General features: G+C 34.3%; 2 protein-coding genes across 2 annotated transcripts; both read right to left on the reverse strand.

Moving 5' to 3' along the window:
* Nucleotides 1-1,019: 1,019 nt before the first annotated feature.
* Nucleotides 1,020-4,035, reverse strand: SR (serine racemase). The gene is made up of 6 exons (XM_089601340.1): nucleotides 3,801-4,035; nucleotides 3,492-3,578; nucleotides 2,903-3,133; nucleotides 2,143-2,216; nucleotides 1,805-1,991; nucleotides 1,020-1,421 (listed from the first exon to the last, which is right to left on the reverse strand). Exons 1-6 carry the CDS (start codon nucleotides 3,974-3,976, stop codon nucleotides 1,175-1,177), a joined length of 1,002 nt encoding a protein of 333 aa, XP_089457466.1. The 5' UTR covers nucleotides 3,977-4,035; the 3' UTR covers nucleotides 1,020-1,174.
* Nucleotides 4,036-8,854: 4,819 nt separating this feature from the next.
* AAE3 (AMP-dependent synthetase and ligase family protein) lies at nucleotides 8,855-13,538 on the reverse strand. Its single transcript, XM_089607995.1, has 5 exons — nucleotides 13,232-13,538; nucleotides 12,383-12,992; nucleotides 10,916-11,362; nucleotides 9,968-10,071; nucleotides 8,855-9,270 (listed from the first exon to the last, which is right to left on the reverse strand). Exons 1-5 carry the CDS (start codon nucleotides 13,430-13,432, stop codon nucleotides 9,046-9,048), a joined length of 1,587 nt encoding a protein of 528 aa, XP_089464121.1. The 5' UTR covers nucleotides 13,433-13,538; the 3' UTR covers nucleotides 8,855-9,045.
* Between the last annotated feature and the right edge of the window lie 780 nt (nucleotides 13,539-14,318).

The raw sequence follows: 14,318 nt of genomic DNA on the forward strand, positions 1-14,318 counted from the left end.
GGGCGGCTTCAAAATAAACTTTTAGGCAATATCTCGTTAAAGAAGTATAGACTATTGTTCTACGTCTTAACTTATTGTGGCCTCTAGATTTGAATTTTCGTTATCGATTTTGTGGAGTCTCATGCATAGAAAGTGGTTCATGTTATGGAGAAACACTTTTCTTCTTCTTTCGAGTTTGGGTCTTAATATTGGTTGTTATATGCTCATGTTGATGCCATTTGAATCTTGACAACTTTTACTCTTTCGTAGACAGTTAACTTATTAAGACGAAGAAAATTTATCGATCAACAAAGCCTATAATTTTAATTATGCAACATCATTAATAAATTCTAATTTTTTTAAAGCTTGTTTGCGGAAAATTAGAGGCCTCTATAATGTAATGACTTCACAAATCAAGTAGTTTATATATTTTTTAACCACACTTTGATATATAATTGTATCCTAAAATTATGAAGCAGACGAATGGTGACATCAACTAAAAAGGCATTGCTGTTATGGGAATTTATGAAGCTCACATCTTTGCTGGTCCTAAAACACTTGCACATGATTTTACTCTTTTTTTTTTTTGGCTGATTCATTTATTAATTTTCAATCAGTAACTTGTAATTCAAGCCACACAACAGCATTCAAAACAAATGTCAGAAAACTTCTGAATATGATCCCATTTGGGCCCAAATGAATGACTTTCAATTGAATTGAAGATAGTGAAAGCTTGTGTCAAGAACATGAAAGCTGTTTTTTTTTTTTTTTTTTTTTTAAGAAAGTACATTTAAGGTTAATATTAAAAGGGAACAAAGTTACATGTGGTGTTTTTGTTTTTTTTGTTTTTGTTTAATAATCTTGGACGGTTTCGGACATGTTTGAATCGAACTACTTAAATGGTTCAAAACCACCTGAACCTCAACTTTAGGGACTAAATTATAGGTGGATCGGTATTGACACGTTAACATCTAATCTTAATAACTCCATTTTTTTTTTTCAATCTGATAAATATTAGTATAAAACGCAGGCGTAAAATATCTCATAAACTTTTAAATAACTCTTAAATATCACAGGTTGATCAAGCCGTGTTGAATATAGTTTTTTTTTTCCCATTTACTTGGATTAAAAGTGAGAACTAATCAATAAAATGTCCCAACACAAAAACAAGCCTGTGCATAGATTTAGATTCTTCTCACCCTTTAAGGGAATCCAAAAGCACACCGAGATCCACATTGCCTCCGGAAAGAATAATCCCGACGTGTCTACACTCATTCCAAGCCGGATTTCGTCTAAAACTATCGGATAAAACGGCAGCCAAACCTATCGCTCCGCTCGGTTCCACGGCGACCTTGAGAATCCCGTAACCGAGCTTCATCGCTTCTATTATCTCCCCATCGTCCACCGTTATGACATCATCGACCAAATCTCGAACCACAGGCCTGCAATTGATTTTTGCGAAAGGACACAATACTTAACATGGTATCAAAGCACAGTAGCTCCAATGGGTTACGGGCAAAGGACGAAGCTAGAAATTTATTATAGTGAGGGCTAAAGTAAAACGTTTGATGTATAAAAACGAAAGCAATATTTTTTTTAGTTCATAATATTCAATAACTTTTTTTTCCCCCCGAAATAATGGTGTTATTAAATAAGATTAGCATGTAGCTTTGTGCATGAGTAAAAGATCGAAAAACCACTATCTTGAGAGGGAATGCTAGGGATTTCAGATTGAAAAGATCAAGGGACTCAGTTACGAGTTACTCATCTCACTGCCAGTTGGTAAATTTGAGATAAAACCTCGTGATACTAAACAGTTCTTTACCATGTGAGATCTCCAAGAAAAGCACGAAGCCCATCGGCCACTGTGTTGGTCTCGGGTAGTGTGATTATCTCGCCGGCGGCTTTGGACAGAGCCGCGTCGTTCGCTCCTTTGGGCTCAGCTGCGATGATTCGGATTTTGGGGTTGATTGATTTAGCCGCCAAAGCCACTCCGGATATCAATCCACCTCCTAAATCGCAATTATATACATTTTGAATTCGGATTTCTATAACTTTTTTCGTGCCCATATTTATTTGTAGGCGGTGACGTGTCGTAATTTAATTGGAGAGACACGAAGGGAGATACAAAAAAAGAGACAGAGGATCGAGATTCATACGTACCACTTATGGGAACTATAATGGTGTCGAGTTGTGGTGCTTGATCCAAAAGCTCCAACGCCACTGTTCCTTGGCCGCTACATAAAATAAATTAAGTCATAATTTAAAAATTCTTTATGAATGAGCTGACTAATTGCTATCAATCCTATATGAATGAACTTCTTTAATTTCGAGCAGATATTCCAAAATGAAGTTAATTTTTTAAAATCACCTGAATTTTTTTTTTTTTTTTTAAAAACACTAGCAAAGCTTAGATTTCTTTCGCAATTCAGGCTGATTTTTTTTCTTCAGAAAATTAGGAAAATAGCATACTTAAACGTTTGACATTGCTAAATAGCAAACGTTTGGTAAATCTAAAATAAATAGCCACTTTCAGATGTAAATCTTAGGTAAATAGCCAATGTTTGGTATAAAACACTAGCAAAGCTTAGATTTCTTTCGCAATTCGGGCTGATTTTTTTTCTTCAGGAAATTAGGAAAATAGCCAACTTAAACGTTTGACATTACTAAATAGAAAACGATTGGTAAATCTGAAATAAATAGCCACTTTCAGACATAAATCTTAGGTAAATAGCCAACATTTGGTATATGAAAGTGGCTATTTACCTAAGATTTACGTCTGAAGGTGGCTATTTGCCCAAAATTTACCAAACATTGACTATTTAACAATGTTAAACGTTTAAGTTGGCTATTTTGCTAATTTACCCTTTTTTTTTCCTTCTACACCATCTAATTAATTTGTTTTTCTTTGTCTCCGTTTTACCTTATGATTCTCGGGTCGTTATAAGGATGAAGAAAGACCGCCCCGGTGTCTTTCAACAGCTCGGCTGCGACGCTCTCCCTCGACCTCATATTGGGTTCGCTCCATATGATATGACCTCCGTACCGAATCACATTCTCGACTTTACATTTCGGAGCGTTTTTGGGCACGACAATATACGCCGGGATTCCCCTTAGCTTCGCCGCCAGAGCAAGCGCCGCCGCATGGTTACCACTTCGTTTCAAACACGCACAAACAAATCAAGTCCCCCATAATTAATTTTTTCATATCAGCCCCTTTGGGAATTTTTTTTTCAAATTAGCACCTCCTAAATTATGTCATCTAGCTCCGTTCCTGAAAACAATCACCTAGCCACCTTATGCTTTCCTTCTATTTTAATTTTTTTCTGGTCTCGGATATCTCTGCCCAAATATGTGTGTTCTTGATTTAGTATTCCATTTGCTTTACCGTCATCAACTTATAACAATTCAACTAATTGCATACTAATACAGAACTAATTACAGTTTTCTGACTCGCAAAATACATTTAATTATTCTAAAAATCACACAAATGAGTAGAGAGAGTCGAAAACCTGCTGTGCGTTACAACTCCTTTGGAAGCTTGATCTTCACTGAGTGAAAACACAGCATTACAAGCACCTCTGAACTTAAAAGCGCCACTAAATAAAATCCAAAAAAACATTAGTTTATTCACATTATTTGGCAACAATCACATACAGCTTAAATGAATGAAATAAAACCCACATCCTATTTTCTACGGAAAGTCTTGTAACAGTTGAAAAATCTATACTTGGCACTAAAGCAATGTACTTTCCAAAGCGAAAAGGAAGCAAAGATCAGAACTTTGAACGTCGTTTGTGAAGTTATTAACTTATTATTACCCTTTTTGGAAGAGTTCGCATTTGAAGAAGAGGGTTCTTCGTGAAAGGGCGTCGAGAGATCGAGAGGAGAGAAGAGGGGTTGTGTGTATGAATGGCCTGATTCTTGCCTCGGCTTCTTTGATTGTGTTGATATCAGCTGCGTATTTTCTCTCTGATGTTTCACTTTCTCCGTCCATCTTCCTTCACACACCAACTAAAAGAAACGTCCCTATGGTGTAATAGACTAAACGGACAAAAACCCTCAATTTGACTTAAGTTATACATTTTTTTTTTCAAATAATTAGCAAACTAACCAATTAATTTAAAAGTAGAAGAATTTCGAATAACCAACGTTTTATAAATTTTAGATGAATAATCAACGTTTTGTAAGTTTTAAGTAAATTTTAAGTAAATAACCAACGTTTTGATAAGGTTTTTCAGTCAATTTACGCGTGTAAATATTTGGACATGATTATTTACCAAAAAATATAATGGACTTTTTTTTTAAAACCTGGGAGCAAGTAAAATGGAACTGAAAATTTCGTTCCGATTCCAATTGGAAATCGGAAACTTCCATTTTTGTATTGTTTCTAATATATTTTTTTTAAAAGAAATATATCAAACTAAACAACTTGAAACATAAACATTGTAAAATGGTCAAAGTTTCAAAATTCTTTTTTAAAAAATAGCCATTTCTTATATACGTGGCACTTTCTATATATAAATAAGGCTATATATATAATGAACTTTTTAAAAAAAAAACCTGAGAGCGAGTAAAATGGAACATAAAATTTCGTTTCACAATTTTTGCTTCGTTTCTAATATATATATATATATATATATATATATATATATATATATATATATATATAGAAATATATAACAAACTAAGTCACTTGAAACATAAAGATTGTAAAATGACAACCAGTTCAAAAATCTTTAAAAAAAATAGCCATTTCTTAGATACGTGGCAATTTCTATAAATTTCTCTGCCATTTTTACTCCTTAAAAATCATTATTTATAAATTCGGCAATAATCGATTCAGCAGTTTTTAACGGATTTAATTCAATTATGTGATAGTTTGAATTACTTTCAGTTTTTAGTTAACGTGTACCACATTTTTAGAAACAAAATCAATCAGATACTGGTTGCGTTTGGTTGAGATTAAAATTCCCTGTTTTTGTTTTTAGAAAAAACTAAACTGCTTATCTAGTGTTTGTCAAAACTGTTTTTACAAAAAACTTCAAAAACGATTTTAGATTTTGTACATGAGATGGAAAAACTATGATTCTTAGCTTTTAGAAAAAGTGGTTTTAAGTTTGGTATACAAATTACCGTAATATCCTCGTACAAAGTGTTTCTAAGTCATTTGTATGATATTTTAAATTCTATTTCTCTTCATAAATTGTGAGAATTTTTGTACCATAATACATAATTTGTCTCTATGTCTCATTTTTATTATTATTTAAGAGTGAAACTTATTAAAAAATGATTTGTGCATTTTATTGGAATATCGTTGGCCGTTGGAGTCCAATAGTAGTTTGTCTTGTTACGTTATCTTTTTTTCTCTTTGATTTTTTTTAAAAAAATTATTATTCATATATATATGCATATAAATAAACATATTAATTATTTTTATTTAATTTTTAAGAACATGTCTATTTTAGTCTTTTTACTATAATATATTTATTTTACCAAACGCTAAATCAACTTTTGTTATCAGCAACAACTGTTTTATAAACAGTTTACCAAACACCTGTCAGTTTTTGAAAAAAAAGCAAAAATTTTCAAAAACTGAATTTAAAAGCATTTTTTTTAAACAAAGTTATGCCAAACAGGACCTCTCTCTCTCTCTCTCTCTCTCTCTCTCTCTCTCTCTCTCTCTCTCGTGTGCGCGCGCGCGCGCACAAACACACACAAAACACAAAACGGTAATAGTGTGTGTTTATCAGTATTTTTCTCGGGTCCGTGAGCCATGGGGATGAAGAAAAAAGCAACAGCCTCCGTTCAGATCATGGACGAACCGCGAGGCTTGTGAGTTCAAGAAGAGAGCAAGCTAAAATGATCGAATCCGATCTTGGATCTTTCTCTCTAAAACTTGTATTGTTCATATTTCTCAAAGCTAAGGTTTATAATTTTGTTTGATTTGCTTCTGCACGTACACGTCGAATAATTTTCCGAAGAGATCAGATCTTGAGGTCTCGTTGGGTATTGATTCGTTTGTTTACTATTAATTTTCGTTAATTAACACTTGTTTCCATGGTTTTCAAGGTTTATTTATGAAGCTTGTATAGTTAATTACGGTAATTTTTTGTTAATTTAAGTAATTTTCGTTAATTAACATTACTACTTCTATGATCAATAATTGTGTATACTTCATAATCGGATTTTCCTATGCAATTTTACTAATTTTTTCCTCAGTTTTTCTAATATAGAATTAATTGTTTTGCGTCTTTCTAGGGAATTAGTTACCTACTTACGTTTTTTAATATATAATAAATTGATTTAAAAATAAACAAAAAATGGGCGTCAAAAAGTATTTGTGTAAGTTAATAAAAGGCAATGGCTATTAAACTAAAACTTTTGAAACGTTGGCCAAATTGAAATTACAACGTTTCAATATAACTAGCTACAGTGGCCCAATGGCCCGAATTTTGAAAATATCGTAACAAAATTCTTTATTCCGTCCGATTAACTTAGGTTAGGTGCGAGTGTGAAAAGGAGAACATCACTTATTTCTATATGGGATCTCTTCTCAAGAGATGTCTCGTGATGACAGTCTAACTGATGCAGGACATAATAATATGTAATTTTTGGAAATAAACAATCAGCCAACTTTAAACGAGAAGTTGAATGGGCAAATGTTAATGGATTCGGGCTTATAGCATATCCACTGAAAGCTATTAAAGTCTAGTTTCTAATGGTGAAGGTTTCGTGGCCTTTGGAGTTCCCTCGAAAAAGTTATGATGATTTTAGTAACCACTGCACATGATTTAATATTGCTGTTAATGTTGTGATGTTCTGTATTCCCCTTTATTTTTGATGTAAGACTCTATAAATAGAGTAGAGTGTATTGAAATGGCAGTTTATGAATGAAAAGAAATCCTCTATCTAATTCCAATTTCGTTTTCAACAGTGGAATCGAATTTGATGCCCAAAAACTAGTATTCTTTGTCTTGAATCAACAGGTTTTTGAAGGTTTTTAACGGGGTATTTGTGCATCGAATCAACGGTCAGAATCGTTACTCACGGCATAGCTTTCGCTGCATCACTAACATATAAGAAGACCAAAGAAGTTCCTTATTAAGGCTACTAATTCTGATTCTAAACTTCATAATATTGTGATGATGCGTATCATGAAAAGCTTTCCATGATTGCTAAAAATAGTGGTAGGACCGTAGGATTATGAGAAGACTTGTCACGAGAGCTAGATATTCAAATTCTCAATATGGAACAATCGAGACAAAGCCTCTCAAGGTGTTAGAACCAATTTTTTTTTTAAGAAAGTGAAAAGACAATGATATATATGGGCAAATAAACAGAGGAAAGTTAATCTAATCGTAGGAGTACTTATCCCGTAAGAGTGCTTCAAAGTACTTAGAAAAAAAAACGATTGAGCCCGAAGGTTTTGGTCATATCCAAACTGAATGTGTTAACTACCTGAGAAAGTAGTTAAAAAACTACCACATTACTCTCATTGATGACAAGGCTGAATCTAAAAGTGAAGCTGAAGAAGAGCATATAAATCACTTTGTTACCTTTACCTCTCGCAGTATAAAGTTCTTTGAAACTGATGTCCCGTGTGTTTCTGAAACTCATATCCGAAGTGGTTTGAAGAGTCTCAGATCACAGAGAAGCAAAAAGAGATAATAGTCTCTTTTAATAGAGAAGACCAATCGTCTATGTGTCATCACCGATGTGAAGAAACATGTAGTCAAACTTATCACTAAATTTGTTCGTATGCTTAATTAGGGTACTGTGAATATGGATGGAATATTGATCACTGCTAGAAAATCTCCAATGAAACGCACAAGGGTCTTAGTTATGTTGGTGAGAGTTTCACCTTAAACTGTTTTTGTTCCTGCATGGTCAAAAAAATCTGGGATAGCTGAGAAGATGTCACAAACATTTGAGCCAAAATTTTCATAATATAAGACAAATTTTTCAAGTTAGATGGAGATATTATTACTTTATTAGTGATAAACTAGTAAGTGGAAAGAGTGGAGATGATGAAAATAAATATCAAAACCTAACAAAGTTGGATAAAATTAGTATTCTAATAATACCTCATTTTATAGTTTTATCACTTTATCTCCTATTTATGCGTATTTCAAGTCTGAAAATTACCCTATCTACCTTTTCAAAAAATATTCTGATTATACCTCCATTTTCATTCTTGTTCTGATAATACATTATTATCTTCCAAAAATATCTCGTTTTATAGTTTTTTTAATCTTATTTTATACTTATTTAAAGTGATTTTACCATATTCAAAATAAATAAAAAAATCATTAGAGTTAAAAAAAAAACTTCTTTGTATTTTCATATAAGCACGATTTTTAATTTTTAATTAATTTTAATATAATAAAAAAAATAAAAAATAGACTTTTTTTTTTGTCTTCCGGTCAAAATTTTGGTTTAATCTAGCCGCCTCTGGTCAAGCCAGTACAAAGCTGAAGAAAATTCAGGGCTTTCTCGATGGAGAAATTTTAGAGACTTTTTGTGCTTTTTTTACAATTTTATACAAAGATTTACTTAATAATTGATATGAGCAAATAGTAGAGCAACATTTGTTAATATTGTTAGCGATTGATCAGTGATCACTGGATCTGATGTCTCATTTTCGTAGTTCATTCCTCACCAAGTGTCCACTTTCTTCGAGAATGACATCAAAGAAGTATTTCCTAATATAGAGTAATTCCGTGTTGTCTCACGTATCTTTTATTAACTTCATTTATTTTGTATTGAAGATCTCATGTTATAAGCAATTTTGTTTTTGCCAAGTGTATGTTCGAAATGAAAGTGTACGTATGTAGTTGTTGAAAATGAGCATATATTTGTGCATACATATATATTATTGAGAAACCACCAAAAATGATTTTATTTGCAACTACATTTCATTCATGCTATGGAACAAATAAGTAACAAGTTATGCCTCATCATTAATCTTACATATGACACGGACTAAATTAAACTGAAAATTTTATGTAAGATTTCAATGATAGGATACATATTGTTGGGATTTTTTTCTACCAAAATGATTGATTAAGCGCCAAACTTGGAGACTTTAGCGGTGGAGATTTGAGCGAGGAAATGCTCGGCCACAATTCGCCGTTGGATCTTTCCGGTGGCGGTTTTTGGGACAGAGTCGGTGATGAAGGCCCTCTTAGGGACCTTGAAAGCCGCCAGATTTTGCCTACAAAACCTCAACACCTCTTCCTCGTTCACCTCGTTTTTCGCTTCTTCTCTTGGGATCACAGCACAATTTATCTGCCAAAACACACACATGTTGTATTACAATATTGTTATTAACAAATTAATCACGTTTATGTTTTTCAAGTAAAACATGAATACATATATATCATCTGGAAATATTTTTTACAATATTGTTATTAACCGACAATTTAAAATGAATTTTTTTTTAGGGTCCATTAGGTATATAACCAATTTAAACGTTTGCTTTTGCAAAATAGTCAACGTTTCGTAAATCTTCGGTAAATAGTCATTGCATTTAATTTACGCTTATTTATAAGCGTATATTTACAAAAATACCCATAAATACCCAAAAAATTATGAGCTTATTTATGGGTATTTTTGTAAAAATACACTTGTAAATAAAATGCAGTGGCTATTTATCTAAGATTTACGAAACATTGGCTATTTTGCTAAACTTAAACGTTTAAATTGGTTATTTTGCTAATTTTTTATTAGGTTAACAGATTTTTTTTTCTATCATATTTAAACTTATTTTAAAATTAACCAAATCCGTTCGATTCATTTTAAACGGTTAGATTCGGAGAAAAAAATTTAATAAATAATACTTATTTATATCCGAAAATCCATCTTTACATATTGTCCATCTATTGTGTCTCCCTATATGTCCATTTTTTTACCTCATTTTAAAATAAATCTGATTTAATTGGAGAGACACAAAGTGAGAGAGACGATGTGAGTTCGCAGAACATACCTCTTCGCCGTATTTATCATCGGGGACTCCAAAGGCGACAGCCTGAGCTATGCCAGGGTGAGATAATAGCACAGCATCTACTTCAATTGGTGATATTTTCTCACCTGAAAAAAAAAATAAATTTAAATATTAACATACAAGACTTTTTAATTTGGACAAGTCAAACCAAATTAATATAGAATGATACAAAGTCAAAAGAGACCCAAGCAAAAAAAGCGTGTGCCATATTCTCAGTCAAAATTGAGGTCCAACAAAATATTAGTCCTTAATTCAAGCCTCTTTTCGTTGTCATTTGAAATTTTCTCTCAAGAAATAATTACAGGCACAAATCCCTCACCAAACTCACTTATGAAAATAGAACACGCATGAATACAATTACAAATATGCATGAAAAAAAAAAAAAAAAAAAAAAAAAAAAAAAGCACGAAAACACGCCTTTGATTGACATGTCGAGAAAAACTTGCGCTTACGTAACAAGACACATTCATGCAAAACGCCTTAAACCGTAAAACAAATTGGTTTGACCATTAAAAAAGAAGAACTTGTGTCAACTACTCAATTTCATAGTTTTTTGTTTTTTTTTTATCCAATGTTTCATTCAACGTTGCGAGGTATTAGACTATTTTATTAAAAAAATGAAACTTTAGTAATTTTTTTAAAAAGATGATGGACTATTAAACCACTGACTTAATTAATTGTCCCATTAAAATAAGTGATTTTAACTTCTTATTTTTTTAATATGTTCAAAAACATCAAACATACATACACACGTACATAAATTATTATGAAACATTCACTTATCTAATCCTTGTCAAAAAATATCAAACATTCACTTTCCTTGTAAAACTATTAAATTATAATGAACTATCTTAACCATAAAATTTCATTTCACACACAAAAAAAAAAAATTCTTAAAAAAAAAATCTATATAAATTTCCGAGTACTAACCTCCGCGGTTGACGAGCTCCTTGATCCTTCCGACGAGGTGCAAATAACCGTCCTCGTCGAAAACCCCGATATCGCCCGTGTGAAACCACCCGAACTTGAACGCGTCAACGTTCGCCTCCGGATTGTTCTTATACCCTTTGGTGACATTCCCTCCGCGGATGCAGACCTCCCCGGGGACCCCGGCGGCGAGGCGGGCCCCGCCCTCGTCGAGGACCGCCATCTCCTGGCCCACGGGCCTCCCGACGGAGCCCGCCTTGTGCTCGCCGTCCTCCGGGAGAGGGTTCGAGGCCATCAGATGCGCCGCCTCTGTCATCGCGTACGCCTCCACCACCGGGGCCCGCAGCGCCGCCTCCATCCTCGTCAGCACCGCCGGAGCCAGGGCGGCGCTGCAGCTCCGGACGAACCGGAGCCGCGGCAGAGCCGCCTCGGCTTCCTCCGGCTTCGCTTCTAAAGTTAAGACACCGTTTTAGATTCAATTAGTTGTCTCTAAACCTTAGGTATGATTCCACATGCCAATTATTCGAAAATCGCTACAAGGAACACATGTCCGAAAGTGTGTGCGTGACCACTGACCCCCTCAAATTTTTTTTTTTTTTTTTTTTTTTTACATTTTTTGCCTATTTTTAAAATATTTTACATTTTATTACCTTAAAAATTTACACTTTTGACTCATTTTTTTAAAAATTTCTGGCTCCGTCCCAGTGCGTGACCTTATGTTCTAGTTAAATAGTCAATTAAAATTGATGAAGTGTGAAATAAGAGAGTGATCTTAATTTAAATTTGACACGATTTAGAAACAATTAATTAATTATCTCTAGACCTTGTATATGATTAAACATGCCAACTATGGAATAACTTTTTAGAAACGCACGCTGGCCGATGTAGATCGTGCAATAAACAGTGGCGCGCAAGGATAAAAATCAATTAGGGGTATATACGAAAAAAAAAATCATATAATTTTTTTTAATTAAAAATGATAAAAAAAAAAATTAGGGTCAGCTAGCTTTGTCCTTGCCTCCTTGGTGATAAGAAAGACGTGTCCAAAAGCGTATGTTTGACGCTTTGACCTTATATATTTGCTAAATAATTAATTAAAAATTAATGAAATTTAAAAATAATAGAGATCTCTGAAATTAGAGAGAGATCATAATCAAATTTGAAACAAAAGATCACAAGACCATGGAAAATAATTTTATATATAAGTTTAAATAATTTATATACGGGTAAATAATTTCAGCTATATAATGTTAAATTTGACTATATTACAGAGATCTAAGAATCTGTTAACTCAGTAAAAAAAAAATTAGATTTGGACAATTTTCAAATTTAATGGATTAATTTTGAATTATTATATTATAGAATTAAGTATAAATGATGAGAAATATTGATATCGAATTTAGGTATACTAAACTAAAAAAAAAAAAGGAAAATAATAATAAGAAGGGTTAATAGTAGTAATCTTAGTACCGTGGCGGTCCAGGATGATCTGGTGCACCGTGGGCACGGCGGTGTACCACGTGGCTTCGTGTGAGACCATGTCCTTCCAGAAGGTGGAGGCGGAGAATCGGCCGGCGGAGGGAAGCGCCGCCGAGGCTCCGGCGGCGAGGGAGCTCAGCAGCCCCGCGATCAGGCCGTGGACGTGGAACAGAGGAAGGACTATCACCGTCGAGTCCGACTCACTGAGTCGGTACACCGATCTGATGTTCCTCACCGAGCTCGCCAGGTTCTGCTGAGTCAGCGGAACTCCCTTCGGACGGCTCGTCGTTCCCGACGTGTGGAGGAACAGCGCCACGTCGGACGGCTCGTTGACGGCGCCGAGCTCCGACGCGGAATCGGAGGCCTCCGGGCTCGGAGAGAGCGACACGTGGCCGTCTTTGTCGCGGAGCGAGGCGGTCAAGCGAGGGATTCCGAGCTTCGCCGCGGCGATCTCCGCCGTCGGAACTCCTTCCGTCGAAGTGATCAGGACCGTCGATTCCGAGTCCGATAAGTAGAACTCGAATTCCTCCGCCGTGTAGGCCGTGTTCAGCGGCGCCGCCACCGCGCGGCACCGAATCACGGCCAAGAACATGATCACATACTGCCAAAATTAAATTATAAATATCATCGCGTATACAGCCAAAAACTGCGAAAAGATCCTGCTCGAATAAATTCTAATGTTTAATATTTTAATAAAACTTGGTGCCAAATTACGGAGCCAGATTTATTATTTTAATGAAAAGTTTTGCTAAAAAATAAATAATTAAATGAAAGACTAGAAAAATAAATATTATTTTTCTGTTTCGTCTGCGAGAAAATTTGGGCTCTGAGAAAACTGACCTCAATGGTGTTGGGAAAGGATAGAGCGACTGTGTGGCCGGGTTTGATTCCGTGCGCGAGAAGCAGAGAAGCGGCGTGGTCGATGACCAATTGTAGCCTGCCATGTGTCAGGTCGAACTTTCCGGATACTGAGATTGCTCGTCGGTCTGGGAATTTCGCCGCCGACTTCTTTAACATTTCAGTCAAGGTCATACTTTCCATGTCTTCGCTTTGATCTTCGAATTCGTATTATGAAAATCTAAGAATAAATGGTTCGATAAAATAACTTCGGTTGAAAGTTGAAACGAAATATAAATGAACGGTTCTTTCGAGGTGTATACTATATATACACAAAAATATAGGAAAAGCGAGTTTGGGCTTTTTTTTTTTTACTTTTTAGCGGTGGCGGTTTAACTGTGAGTCTGTGACTATGAGAGAGACGAAGGAAAAAAAAAAAGAAAAAAAAAGGGAAGGCTGTGAAGAGAGATATTTGATTACGTGGCAGATTGAGGGTGCGATATTTTCTTAAGGTAATAGGGATGTGTGCTTTCCACGAATCTCCATAATGTCGCTTTTCGGAGTGACACGTGGCGTGATATATGTGGTGGAGAACGGTTTCGCTGTGACAGCGTGGATTTGCTTGACATTTATATCCACGCATATATTGGTGTGATATGCGTTCTAATATAATAGTATAATAATAATTTTTTAGACAAAACACAATATGATAATGTGTAAATGAATGTTGATAATAAATACCTTATTGTGCTGTTATTTGAAAATTGCTTAAACGAACGTTGATAATAAATATCAAAATAAAAATTGTAGTTTTATTTGAATTCATTAGTACGCATTGTATCATAGTTAGTAGCAATATTAAATTATTAATAGAAACGAGTGTTGATGATAAATATCTCTAACGGTTTTTAGGGTTATTACTTGACCAAAAATTTTGATACAGATTTGTTTATTATAATGTTTAGTGTTAAATGTGGGAGCGTTGTTGGTTGGTTGCTTTGGTTTATTAACATTATTAGTGCTAGTGAATATTCATTAATTAAATAAAATAAGAATACTCGCCTAGTCATGTCACAAACGTGTACGGTAT

Source organism: Urtica dioica, chromosome 2 (assembly GCF_054948205.1).
Source record: "Urtica dioica subsp. dioica isolate 48M chromosome 2, U.dioica_male_clone48M_v1_H2, whole genome shotgun sequence".
Classification (NCBI taxonomy): Eukaryota; Viridiplantae; Streptophyta; class Magnoliopsida; order Rosales; family Urticaceae; genus Urtica; species Urtica dioica.

Coding starts and splice junctions, on each gene's coding strand:
- AAE3 (XM_089607995.1), bottom strand. CDS start 13,432: ATGGAAAGTATGACCTTGACTGAAATGTTAAAGAAGTCGGCGGCGAAA. Junction 10,072..10,915: donor GGAGCTCGTCAACCGCGGAG/GTTAGTACTCGG, acceptor TTTTTTTTTCAG/GTGAGAAAATATCACCAATT. Junction 9,271..9,967: donor ATGATAAATACGGCGAAGAG/GTATGTTCTGCG, acceptor GTGTTTTGGCAG/ATAAATTGTGCTGTGATCCC.
- SR (XM_089601340.1), bottom strand. CDS start 3,976: ATGGACGGAGAAAGTGAAACATCAGAGAGAAAATACGCAGCTGATATC. Junction 1,992..2,142: donor CATTATAGTTCCCATAAGTG/GTACGTATGAAT, acceptor ATTGCGATTTAG/GAGGTGGATTGATATCCGGA. Junction 1,422..1,804: donor TTTCTTGGAGATCTCACATG/GTAAAGAACTGT, acceptor AATCAATTGCAG/GCCTGTGGTTCGAGATTTGG.